Source organism: Esox lucius, chromosome 1, assembly GCF_011004845.1.
Source record: "Esox lucius isolate fEsoLuc1 chromosome 1, fEsoLuc1.pri, whole genome shotgun sequence".
Lineage (NCBI taxonomy): Eukaryota > Metazoa > Chordata > Actinopteri > Esociformes > Esocidae > Esox > Esox lucius.
The window spans coordinates 25,881,395-25,894,494 of NC_047569.1; the positions used below are offsets into that span (position 1 = coordinate 25,881,395).

The following is a 13,100-nucleotide window of genomic DNA, read 5'->3' on the forward strand; positions in this document are numbered from 1 at the left end:
GTACCCTGCAGTACAGTATCCTGTCAGTACAGTACCCTGTCAGTACATTACCCTGCATTACAGTACCCTGTCAGTGCAGTACCTTGTCAGTACAGTACCCTCCATTACAGTACCCTGTGAGTACAGTACCCTGCATTACAGTACCATCAGTACAGTACCCTGCATTATAGTACCCTGTCAGTACAGTACCCTGCATTACAGTACCTTGTCAGTACAGTACCCTGTCAGTGCAGTACCCTGCAGTACAGTATCCTGTCAGTACAGTACCCTGCATTACTGTACCCTGTCAGTACAGTACCCTGCATTACAGTACCTTGTCAGTACAGTACCCTGTCAGTGCAATACCCTGCAGTACAGTATCCTGTCAGTACAGTACCCTGCATTACTGTACCCTGCATTACAGTACCCTGTCAGTACAGTACCCTGCATTACAGTACCCTGTCAGTGCAGTACCCTGTCAGAGACTGACTGGTTACTTCCTTTTTTTCCACTCCGTGGCGCAGGATTAACCTGGCAGATATTGGAAAACAGCCACTACAGCCACTACTCCGTAGTAGAGATTAATTAGGAATCTCCACAGAAAAATACCTTTTAGGTATTTCGGGTGAGCAAGTAATGGGCTGCAGGTTATAAGCTATTAATGTGTAAAGTTTAGAAAGGACAAAGTAATTTTCAAGTGAAGAACATGAGTCAAGGAAGTAAATGCCTTCTGTGTGTTGTGTTCAGTAACAATACAGTAGGTGTTTAACACAAAATGAAACCTGTTATTTTAGAAACAGAGACAACCTTTTGTGTCCTTTACAACTGGGACAGCCATGTGTCATACAAGGATTAAAGGAAGTCAGTCAGATCCAACACAACAACATATTTCTTTGCTGCCATCAAAACAGACCAACATTGCTGATTAGATGGCATACAACAGATGCATTTTACCTGAGCATTGAGATCCAGACAAATTATTCTACTCGCCTCTTCCCTATCCCAGATCATCATGATAGCTCCATGTGAAACCAAAACATACCTCAACAGAAACACATGGTCCTGATGCATCAGTCAGTCATACAACAATAACTCCAGTGTCTCTAGTCTCAGTTTGTCCTCAGAACCTGCTAAACATGAATCCACTGACTCCTGTGTGATCTTGGATAGGCCTGCTATCTAATCTATCTCAGTGTGAGAACAGACAGTGAATGTTCTGACTCCTGCCAGGGACCCAGACTAAATGTTCTAAGGGACTAAACTCTGGCTGAGGCTATAATGTTGACTGATAGGGAACTCTCTGCTCTGCTCAGGGGGGAAAAGCAGCCAGGCTTTGATCCAGTTCCAGGGCCTCCCTCACACACCTGCAGGGGAGAGGAGGGGAGTGCCTCCTTTATCGCCTTTGTTGTTCTGCGTGCCACCCTTCCCCCAGACCTGTACCACCCCCAGGTAAGCCCTTCACAGCCCTCTGGGACAGACACAGGGAATCCAAATGACAGACCTGGCTGCTGGGCAGAAAAGCACACACACCCAGGTACATACAATCACATGGTGGCGGGAGATTCTCTGAGCTCCTAAACACATTGTAGAAGTGGATCACTTATAGAAGTGGACACCAGGCTGTCAGCTGCCAATGGAAGCAGAGTATCAGACCAGAAGTCAAGTCTGTGTTTCATATTTATGATCCTAATAAACTCCTGACTGTTGCCAGGGAACTCATTAGGGAAGTCATCTACTCACACGTCTTGTTGGTAAACTGTTTGTTAAGATCCTCTGCTGTATTGCTAAGTCAGCCTTGAGGTTCAAGTGGTGCTGATAAGGGTTTCCTGTCACGCTCACGGTCGTCTTAGTCTTGCATCAAGTTCAGAAGCAAACAAACCAAATTACACAGTCGCTGTGTTCTGGTTAACTGAAATGGATTTTTATGCCGAGAACCAAGTTGGTCCGGAATGTAGAAACATGGTCCTGTCCCAGTCTAGCACAGCAGCAATCAGCCCTCATGTGGGGAATGTGTTATAATGTTAAGGAACACCACAGTCTTGAGTGACAGCCAATAGCAACCTGACATACACACAGCTCACACAATCCCAGACTGGCCGACGGCACTTACGTCCTTGTACACACTAGCAGGGCAGGGCTGGATCAAACCGTATGCCTATTCGTTGACAGGCCACCTTTCTGACTTTTAATTTAAGACAAGAACTCACTTTCACAAGGTCATTCCAGCTCTCCTATTTTCAAAATCCACAATCATAACGTCTTCAGAGGTATTTGCACGTCCCCACCATCCTAGCATTTAGATTTCTACTCTATTTTCTCTTAACCAGTTGGGTCAACCGAGAACCGATTGTCATTTAAAATGGTTGTTTCATAAAGATAACCAGTATCCGGTCCTGTGATCTATTCCAGAGTGTTACGTCCACTTTAATGATCCTGTAGACTCAATATAAGCATGCAGGGAGAGCTACCACTCCATCTCCTACCTCCAGCTATCCTCTTGAGCAGCTGTTGCCGGGCGATGATCCGTCCCAAGCGGTATCCAGAGCGACGGCGGTGGTGGTCCATTCTCAGGTAGATGTCCTGGCTCTCTGGGGTCATACTGCCCAAACAGTCCTGGCTGTCCTGTGTCATACTACTGCCTAAACCCTCACTGCCTGGCCCATGGGACTCTGAGTCTCTGTCAGACAGATGCCTGTACATGACTACTACCTGCTACTACTACTCCAAACTACTACTACTACTCCAAACTACTACAACTACTACAACTACTACTACTACTACTACTACTACTACAGCACAGAACCTCAATACCCAGAAACCCACTCCACACACTACCTAGGCCTAACTAAAGGGCCTACAATCGTGACCAATAAACTAACTCCCTCGACAGGATTCAGCAGCAGAAGGCTTCACATCCAGGCGCAAGCTGCCCAGTGTGAACTGAAAGGGGAGGAGAGCTGAGAGGCAAAGTCAGGTGACCAGGCAGCAGCCAATAGTAGAGCATTAACTTTGAGTAGGCTACTGCCCACCTTGCTGAGCTCAATCCAAGGAGAGGAATTGACTTGACTGTGTGCAACACCAGTCTGGAGGGAAATATAAATACAAGAAGAATGCCTGTGAACTGAGTAAGTACAGAGAGAATAGGAGGAGGAGGACATGGGGGCTGTTAGGACCGGCCCAAAACAAGCCTCTGCTGTAACACCACAAAAGTACCATGGAAACAACGGAGTCTCTGATCCACTTCAGCACCCTGACAAATGGACTCAGAGAACGCTGAGGAAAAATAATGGAAAGAGTGAAAAACAGTAGAGGAACGATAAGAAGGACATTCTCTCCTACCAACCCCCACCATTCGAAAACAACCCCCCTCTCCATACCCAAGCTGCCTCCCTACTCCGCCTCTCCCATCCACTCTCCACTCACCTATTCTGACACCATTCACAGATTCTTTCCATTCACAGGAGGACAGGAAGGTTGTGGCACCTTGTCAAGAAGGTGCCATTGTGCCCAAACACCTGTATTACAATCAATATGACCAGAAAACTACACAGCTTGTTTATACAAACCTAAATATGCTTTCCTCAAAACAGACCAACCGCGACAACCTGGGTGCCATATTGTTTCTACTTTCTTACTAATTCCTTATGAAATTGTCATGTCAAAATATTTGGCTTGATAATAAGGTAGTTGTGGGAACCAGGTGTGTGTTTAATTCACTGGCTTTTTTCCACGCTTCACTTTGTGAAGGAACATTGTGACCAAAGTTCAGTTTTCCAGCCTAGACAGTTTTTATGACATAAGGTGCGGGAGATTTACCATGTGAACAATCCTTTTTACTGATATTATTAGGTAAACAAATGCATTGAGACGTGTTATGCTATCATAATTGTAACGTTTATTTTTGAATGAACGTACTATAAGGATACTATACTGTTTTGTGGTTATTTCTTCAATGTTTATGGGTTTATGAAAGGTTACTTAATGCACCGACTTACATTACCCCTTTGCATTGGTTCAGACTAACTCACAGAGACCAACTCCCAATTCAGAAAGAAGAAACCATACCTGTTTCTGGTAGCCCCCCTACCTGACACCAACCACTATCATTGTCTATGCCACCACAACACAGATGTTACTGGAGAATTGAGACACACTGCCAAACGCCAAGTACAAGAACTGCATCTTGAGAACTGGATAACCTTTCTTTAGTGTTGAGTCTGGAACTGGATGGAATAACAGAAGTCATTATTCTAACTTAAAATAGAGCAGAAAGACCAGGCCCTCCTCCTGCCAGTCACAGCCGGCCGTTCTGGTAGTGACACACTCAACACAGCCGACCTGTGTCTCATTGCAGCAGGACAGGGCGAGGAGTGGGATGGGGGCTGCCGGTGGGCACGTCACTAAGCTAAATAGTCAAAGGGTGCCTGCCAAATGGCACCCTGTTCCCAATAGGGCTCTGTTCAAATGTAGTGTACTATATAGGGAATAGGGTGGTGCCTTTGGAATGCAGAGCAACAGTCAAACAGCTCCTGTGCCTCTGCAGTCCCTCTGGCTGGCAAGACCCTCCCCGGGCAACAAAGACCACTATTCACCGCCAGCTCTTACACACACACACACACACACTCACACACTCCAAAATACACTCACACACACATTAGGAGCTGTTACAGCGTGATACTGTGGATAAGCTGTTTGCTGTTTGTTCAGATATTGGGTGGTGCTGTGACATTGTGCAAATCATGTCATGTGTTGACTCTACTGTTAATCACACAAACGCACACACACATACACACAAACACAAACACCATGGGTGTCAGTTCCTGGAAGGTGTGGGGGTGGATGTCTATCTGGGGTTAGGTGGCTGGCCTACTCTGAGTGTCTGTCTGAGGTACTGTACGGGGGTGTTGTGTGTCAGGCACTATGCGGTGCTTGGTGCAGCTGTAGACCTAATCAAACTTGTCCAAACTTGCCATTTTTGCCCTACTATGTCAATTCACGACAAGCAATGCAGCCAGCAAGGTCTGCCAACTCAAACCAAACTCAATTCAGAGATAAGATGTCCCACTACATTGTTAATATTTCCTATTCCTGTCCGGGGAGTAGTTCTGGAACCAGGGTTGGAGGTTGTACAACAGGGTTTGTAACCATGGCTAATCAGACACCAGAGGCAGCTGGGTAAATGTTTAGCTCTTTGACATGTGGTGTGAGAGACACTGGTAGCCCTGCATGGGTCTAGCTTTGGTCTGGCTCCGCTCCTGGTAAACCTCAGGAAGACTGATGAATCCCATACCTATCCTGTTTGACTGGGACTGAGGCTTGGCTGAGATAGGAGTGTCCTCGTTGACTCTGAGAAGTGAGGGGATTTCAAAGTGAGACAGCCGAAGATACACACAACTGTGGAGCAGCAGGTGCTTTCACTTGAAGACTGCATTGTTGGCTGGGAGGGTCTTCTTCGTGCCAACCATGTGTTCTAAAGCAGCTGCCTCCTCAGAAATAAGTGTACCTCAGTGACCCTCAGCGTCAGCAACTTATTCTCATGTGGCTGGATTATAGGAAATTGAAATGTTTTTTTTAGGTAATGGATGCGGGTGAATTATTGCTCTAACAAAACCAGAGCTCGCTATGAACAGACCTTGCTGGTACTCAAACAGAAGACAAATGTAAGTGGGATTAGCACCACTCTACTAAACTACTGGATCAACGCAACAAGATGTATTCATATATTGAGGAAAAACATGGACTGCTTCTCCAGTTGTACCCTATTTGCTACATAGTACACTTCATTGTTCTCATCCTTCTTTTAGAGGTTGGAACAGAAGCATTTCCCCACACCTTTAACAAGATCTGCTATAGTGCGTGTGACTAATTCAACTTTGGTCTCTCATTAGGTCAGTTAACAACAGTAGACCTGTGGCCAGCCATATGCCATCAAACTCACAGACACACACATGCATGCATACTGTTTAAATATCACTATCCTTGTCAGAACCCCAAAATAATTATTCCAGTTTTCCTAACCATAATTCTAAAAACTATTATTACCTTAAACCTAAGTCCTAAACCTAAGTCCTAACACTACAGGTGCTGGTCGTAAAATATATCATCAAAAAGTTGATTTATGTCAGTAATTCCATTCAAAAAGTTAAACTTGTATATTATATTCATTCATTGCACACAGACTGATATATTTCAAGTGTTTATTTCTTTTAATTTTGATGATTATAACTGACAACTAATGAAAACCCCAAATTCAGTATCTCAGAAAATTTGAATATTGTGAAAAGGTTCAATATTGAAGACACCTGGTGCCACACTCTAATCAGCTAATTAACACAAAACACCTGCAAAGGCATTTAAATGGTCTCTCATTCTAGTTCTGTAGGCTACACAATCATGGGGATGACTGCTGACTTGACAGCTGTCCAAAAGACGACCATTGACACCTTGCACAAGGAGGGCAAGAAACAATAGGTCATTGCTAAAGAGGCTGGCTGTTCACAGAGCTGTGTCCAAGCACATTAATAGAGAGGCGAAGGGAAAGAAAAGATGTGGTAGAAAAAAGTGTACAAGCAATAGGGATAACCGCACCCTGGAGAGGATTGTGAAACAAAACCCATTCAAAAATGTGGGGGAGATTCACAAAGAGTGGACTGCAGCTGGAGTCAGTGCTTCAAGAACCACCACGCACAGACGTATGCAAGACATGGGTTTCAGCTGTCGCATTCCTTGTGTCAAGCCACTCTTGAACAAGACACAGCGTCAGAAGTGTCTCGCCTGGGCTAAAGACAAAAAGGACTGGACTGCTGCTGAGTAGTCCAAAGTTATGTTTTCTGATGAAAGTAAATTTTGCATTTCCTTTGGAAATCAAGGTCCCAGAGTCTGGAGGAAGAGAGGAGAGGCACAGAATCCACGTTGCTTGAAGTCCAGTGTAAAGTTTCCACAGTCAGTGATGGTTTGGGGTGCAATGTCATCTGCTGGTGTTGGTCCACTGTGTTTTCTGAGGTCCAAGGTCAACGGAGCCATCTACCAGGAAGTTTTAGAGCACTTCATGCTTCCTGCTGCTGACCAACTTTATGGAGATGCAGATTTCATTTTCCAACAGGACTTGGCACCTGCACACAGTGCCAAAGCTACTAGTACCTGGTTTAAGGACCATGGTATCCCTGTTCTTAATTGGCCAGCAAACTGACCTGACCTTAACCCTAGAGAAAATCTATGGGGTATTGTGAAGAGGAAGATGCGATACGCCAGACCCAACAATGCAGAAGAGCTGAAGGCCACTATCAGAGCAACCTGGGCTCTCATAACACCTGAGCAGTGCCACAAACTGATCGACTCCATGCCACGCCGCATTGCTGCAGTAATTCAGGCAAAAGGAGCCCCAACTAAGTATTGAGTGCTGTACATGCTCATACTTTTCATGTTCATACTTTTCAATTGGCCAACATTTCTAAAAATCTTTTTTTTGTATTTGTCTTAAGTAATATTCTAATTTTCTGAGATACTGAATTTAGGATTTTCATTAGTTGTCTGTTATAATCATCACAATTAAAAGAAATACATATTTTAAATATATCAGTCTGTGTGCAATAAATGAATAAAATATTTCAAAAGTTTCACTTTTTGAATGGAATTACTGATATAAATCAACTTTTCGATGATATTCTAATTTTATGACCATTACCTGTATACCCTAATTTTAAATACAGACCCGAATGTATTCTTTTAACTAAACCACCAAGCTGTGAATAGTCTTTTTCCTAATGGATACCATTGAAATGCCCATGAGGTCAGATTTTCCTTGTTTAGCTATCCACGTGGGGATTTCTGGTCCCTGTATAACCTGTGCACATGCGCACACACACACACACACACACACACAAACACACATACACACATACACACACGGCAGACAGTGAGCATATCCAACCCAGCCCATATATGGCCCCTCATTGTTTGGTGAGCTTATAAACAGACTGCAGGCCAAGGTTGGTAATAGAGGCTGGTAATAGAGGCTGGTAATGGGGCTAATGAGAGGCTGCCAGATGCAATACATTCTGTATATATGATACAATGTTGGAATAATGAGTCAAGGTTCCAAACAACCCAGCCTAGGCCTGGACTAATTCAAAACTCAGTGGGGCTCTCCATGGCATGCTGTAGTTCCTGACTAGTCTCCTTCTGGGAAACCGGACCCTAGTCCCCATAGGAATAGTACTGACACCTTATTTACCAAGAATCTTCTAGGGCTATATCCGAACTTCCATTTAGCATCATACCATCAAATAATACTAAAATTATAAATGAACCCAGCTGGAGAACAGAATCCCTCAACGATGTGTCATAGAGCCCTCAGGCCTGTTCGGCTGTTTGGATGCTTATTTACCTGGCTCCACCTAGTGGTGCACTGCGCACTCCACACGCGCAGACCATGTTTCAACAAGAACCTCAGAAAAACACCATTCATATTAGCAAACATTTCCTTCAAATATCCTACATGAAGGTACCTGAAGGAAATATCTATTAGTGTGTCTGTCTCAAATTACAACCTATTCGGTCCACAACCTTTGACCAGACACTCAAGTACACTATGTAAGGACAAGAGTGCGTATAATGAATAAAAAGAGTTATCTCTGGGATGCATAATATGCAGACTAGAATTACGAGACAAACAAATCCAGGGAATAGCCTACAACAGCAGTGACGGTCTAGTCCCAAACCATCGTTTTAAACCTCATGTAGTCTACATGCATATAACAAACTAAATAATGCAAAAGACTGCTCGGTTTTGGTACTGAGAAAAATATTTACATATATTGATTGTGATTAAAAACGATAATAAATTTAGCATTCTGGGATTAATTTGCGATCCTAGTATAGCTTACTTGCTCCTTTTAATAAATAATAATGTAGGGAATAATTACTGTAATCTTTAGAAAAGCATTAATCAAACTAAATTAAATGCGTACATGCGTAAAATGCGTACAATAAATATAGTCGTACAATAAATACAATGTAAATATTACTCTACTTTTTGAAGACTGACCTGCGAGTCTTCGCTCCCTAACATTTTTCCAAAGTAGATCCCAGGCTTTCGACGTGGAGTCCCGCAGGGTCTCGCTGAAACACCGACGTAGCTTCAGTTTCATCGATTTGCGTTTAGATGTCATAGTAAATCCGCGAGTCCACCATAATAAAAACAAATCCCGGTCCTCATGAATCCGTTATTCCGCTGTTCCTCTCAATCCACCACCCCGGCGAAGCGTCTTCTAACCTAGTTACAGTCGCCGAATTTAAATACTACAGTAGCCACTTATCATACATTTTGCAGAAGAACAGATAAATGTTCCTTTTTGCAATTAGTCTTTTATCCTGCCGGTGTCTTTCAGTTTAACGAAATTTGACTGACTCCGTATAACTTGAATCTACCGACAATTTCAATAGTCTCCCATGCTGGACACAGCTAAGACCAGATGTGTGCCTGTTTGAAGTTTCCACCGCGGTGACGGTCAGTTCACATAGAACAGATAGACTTGATTTGCTCACCCTCCCTCTCCCTTTTTCTGTCTGTCAGCCCTTCCCTCCCTGCCTCCTTCCCTCCAACTCGCCATTCGGATTTTCTACAACAGGCAAGACTAGGTAATATTAGTAACTATGTTTCTGGAACATTTTTGTTCCATCAAACCGATGTTAAGAATTACATATTATATGCAGGCTGTTATGTTACCTAGGAAAAACTTTCAGAATTAAAATGTAATCAGAATTCAAATGTAATCCCCCTGAAGTAGGAAAGGTAAGCTTCAATGACATTGCTGTGTCAATATCACACCACACAGAGTGACTTTCTGTGTCAGTGTCATATTACTTCCAAATCAAGCTTCCACCACAACTAAAGGAGCTATATATTAGCTTAACCTTTAGTTGCAGGAAGTCAGATAGCTGGACAGAAAAGTTTGGAAAACAAAGTTTATTGTCAACAAAGGCATGTGCATGTGTGGCATAATGTCTGTGGACTCTATCTACCATTCCGGGGTTTGTACTGGCTCCTCGCTATCAACAAGTTTTTTTCCTAAAGAGGGTTATTACAATAAACAGATTCTCAACCAGAAGGTCCATGACATCATTTGTATTATATATGAAACATTATTATTAGGTCTAAAATGTATATTAATAAAGTACACTAAGGTTTCATTAAATTAATCCATAGTTTGAGAAACACTCATTGAATGTAGATTATGTAATGACAAATGATGCATAACTCAGTTTTCTTCATCAAGTGGCATGTAGGTTGATGCAATGTATACTTTTGAGTAGTGATAGGGTTATGAGTTTGCTGAGTTTGCAGAGAAAATGTTGAGCAAACTATCCATCCTATCACCAACTATATGTTGAATCCATATCTTTTGTTTCTTCAGTCTGAAAATGTTTCTGAGAGTTATAATGTTAGCAAGCTGAGCCTCAGTAGGAAATGATACAGTAATACACTAGTCCCTTTAAGACAGATGTATAACATACAACGACCAGTTTTAATAATGTATAGCCCTTATTCCAGATCACCCTCTACTTCCCTTTGTCTACCTCTTGGATAACATTACATCATTTACAGCAGGATGCTGACTGCTGACCGGTATTGCTCTGCTTGCTTTACTCTGGTAGGGTTAAAACCTGTGATTGACACTGCAGGGTCAGTACCAGGCTATGCCTTCCTGGAGAAGAACTCAATGCAGGGCCAGCTCAAGGCTATACCGTATCTTACTGACTAAACGCAATATTGCTCTCCTTACTAATGGCTAATAGCCATTCAATGCAATGTGCCTGTGTTTGGTGCTATTTTCAAGTTGGGCAGAATGCTGCCAGCAGGAACACACACGCAAATCACATGGTGAATGGACCCTGACTCTCTACCACCCTGAACATAGGCCGTTGCTATCTCTGTAAAACATTAGGGCAAGACTGTGACAACTTGAAAGACACACAGACACAAAGGGGGGTAAACTAGACAGTGACATGCAGAAAGGAAATATCAATCATCAGAAGCATCTCCTGTCTACACCTCACTCTCCTCCTCTCCTCTCTAACTCTCTGTACAGTGGAGGAAAAAAGTATCTGATCCCCTGCTGATTTTGTACGTTCGCCCACTGACAAAGAAATGATCAGTCTATAATTTTAATGGTAGGTTTATTTGAACAGTGAGAGACAGAAGAACAAAAAAATAAAATCCAGAAAAACGCGTGTCAATAATGTTATAAATTGATTTGCATTTTAACGAGTGAAATACGTATTCGACCCCTCTGCAAAACATGACTTAGTACTTGGTGGCAAAACCCTTGTTGACGTTTCTTGTGGTTGGCCACCCGGGTTGCACACATCTCAGGAGGGATTTTCACCCACTCCTCTTTGCAGATCTTCTCCAAGTCATTAAGGTTTCGAGGCTGACGTTTGGTAACTCAAACCTTCAGCTCCCTCCACAGATTCTCTATGGGATTAATGTCTGCAGACTGGCTAGGCCACTCCAGGCCCTTAAAGTGGTTCTTCTTGAGCCACTCATTTGTTGCCTTGGCCGTGTGTTTTGGGTCATTGTCATGCTGGAATACCCACCCACGACCCATTTTCAATGCCCTGGCTGAGGGAAGGAGGTTCTCACCCAAGATTTGACGGCACATGGCCCTGTCCATCGTCCCTTTGATGCGGTGAAGTTGTCCTGTCCCCTTAGCAGAACCCCCCCCAAAGCATAATGTTTCCACCTCCATGTTTGACGGTGGGGATGGTGTTCTTGGGGTCATAGGCAGCATTCCTCCTCCTCCAAACACGGCGAGTAGAGTTGATGCCAAAGAGCTCGATTTTGGTCTCATCTGACCACAAAACGTTCACCCAGTTCTCCTCTGAATCATTCAGATGTTCATTGGCAAACTTCAGACGGGCCTGTACATGTGCATTCTTGAGCAGGGGGACCTGGCGGGCGCTGCAGGATTTCAGTCCTTCACGGCGTAGTGTGTTACCAATTGTTTTCTTGGTGACTATGGTCCCAGCTGCCTTGAGATCATTGACAAGATCCTCCTGTGTAGTTCTGGGCTGATTCCTCACCGTTCTCATGATCATTGCAACTCCACGAGGTGAGATCTTGCATGGAGCCACAGACCAGGGGAGATTGACAGTTCTTTTGTGTTTCTTCCATTTGCGAATAATCGCACCAACTTTTGTCACCTTCTCACCAAGCTACTTGGCAATTGTAGACCATTCCAGCCTTGTGTAGATCTACAATCTTGTCCCTGACCTCCTTGGACAGCTCTTTGGTCTTGGCCATGGTGGAGGGTTTGGAAACAGATTGATTGATTGCTTCTGTGGGCATGTGTCTTTTATACAGGTAACAAGCTGAGATTTAAGAGTGTGCTCCTAATCTCAGTTCGTTACCTGTATAAAAGACACCTGGGAGCCAGAAATCTTTCTGATTGAGAGGGGATCAAGTACTTATTTCACACATTAAAATGTAAATTTCTGGATATTTTTGTTGTTATTCTGTCTCTGGCAAACATACAAAATCAGCAGGGGATCAAATATTTTTTTCCCTCACTGTAGGTTTGTTTTGGACAGGCCAGGGCTCAAATCACTTCTCATCTTGTTGAGAAATTTCAGGGAGCTACTTTATTTATTCTGTTCTGTCTCACTTTATTCATATTCCACTCTCTTTCTTTATTGCTTACCATGTTTATATTGTTGGTTGTTTGGTTGTGTGTGTGCGGAATGTTGTCCAATCAGCGTGGTGGGAAAATCCCAGATGTCAGAAAACTGATTCTGTTTGTGATTGAATGATGAGGTCCCAGGCCACGCCTCCTCCATAGTCAAAGGGATTAGGATCTCAACCTAACGAAAACAAGACACACACCCTCAACCCTTCACACCATCATCTCACCCCCCACCCACACTTACCGGTCAGCCCCAGCCATGCACTGAACATTTTCTGAGCATATTCCAAAGACATTTAGATGGGGTTTAGGGTTAGAGACTAGGAGCAGGGTTCTCCAGAGAAGGCCTAGTCTCTCTTTCACACACACACAAACACATACACACACACACACACACACACACACATATATACACTCCCACGGTGATTATGCTACACT

At 43.5% G+C, this 13,100-nt stretch overlaps 1 protein-coding gene across 3 annotated transcripts in view; it reads right to left on the reverse strand.

The window, feature by feature from the left end:
- Positions 1 to 13,100, reverse strand: part of stard13b (StAR-related lipid transfer (START) domain containing 13b) — an 81,530-nt gene that overhangs the window by 32,698 nt on the left and 35,732 nt on the right. The window contains exon 1 of one of the 3 annotated variants that reach the window (XM_010870311.4): positions 9,026 to 9,481. The exons of 1 other annotated variant lie outside the window; for it this stretch is intronic. In XM_010870311.4, the coding sequence (XP_010868613.2) occupies positions 9,026 to 9,149 (124 nt within the window). In that variant the 5' untranslated portion in view covers positions 9,150 to 9,481. Of the gene's footprint in view, positions 1 to 2,462; positions 2,887 to 9,025; positions 9,482 to 13,100 lie in introns of those variants that run through there. One more of the 3 variants, XM_010870305.4, reaches the window with a different exon arrangement.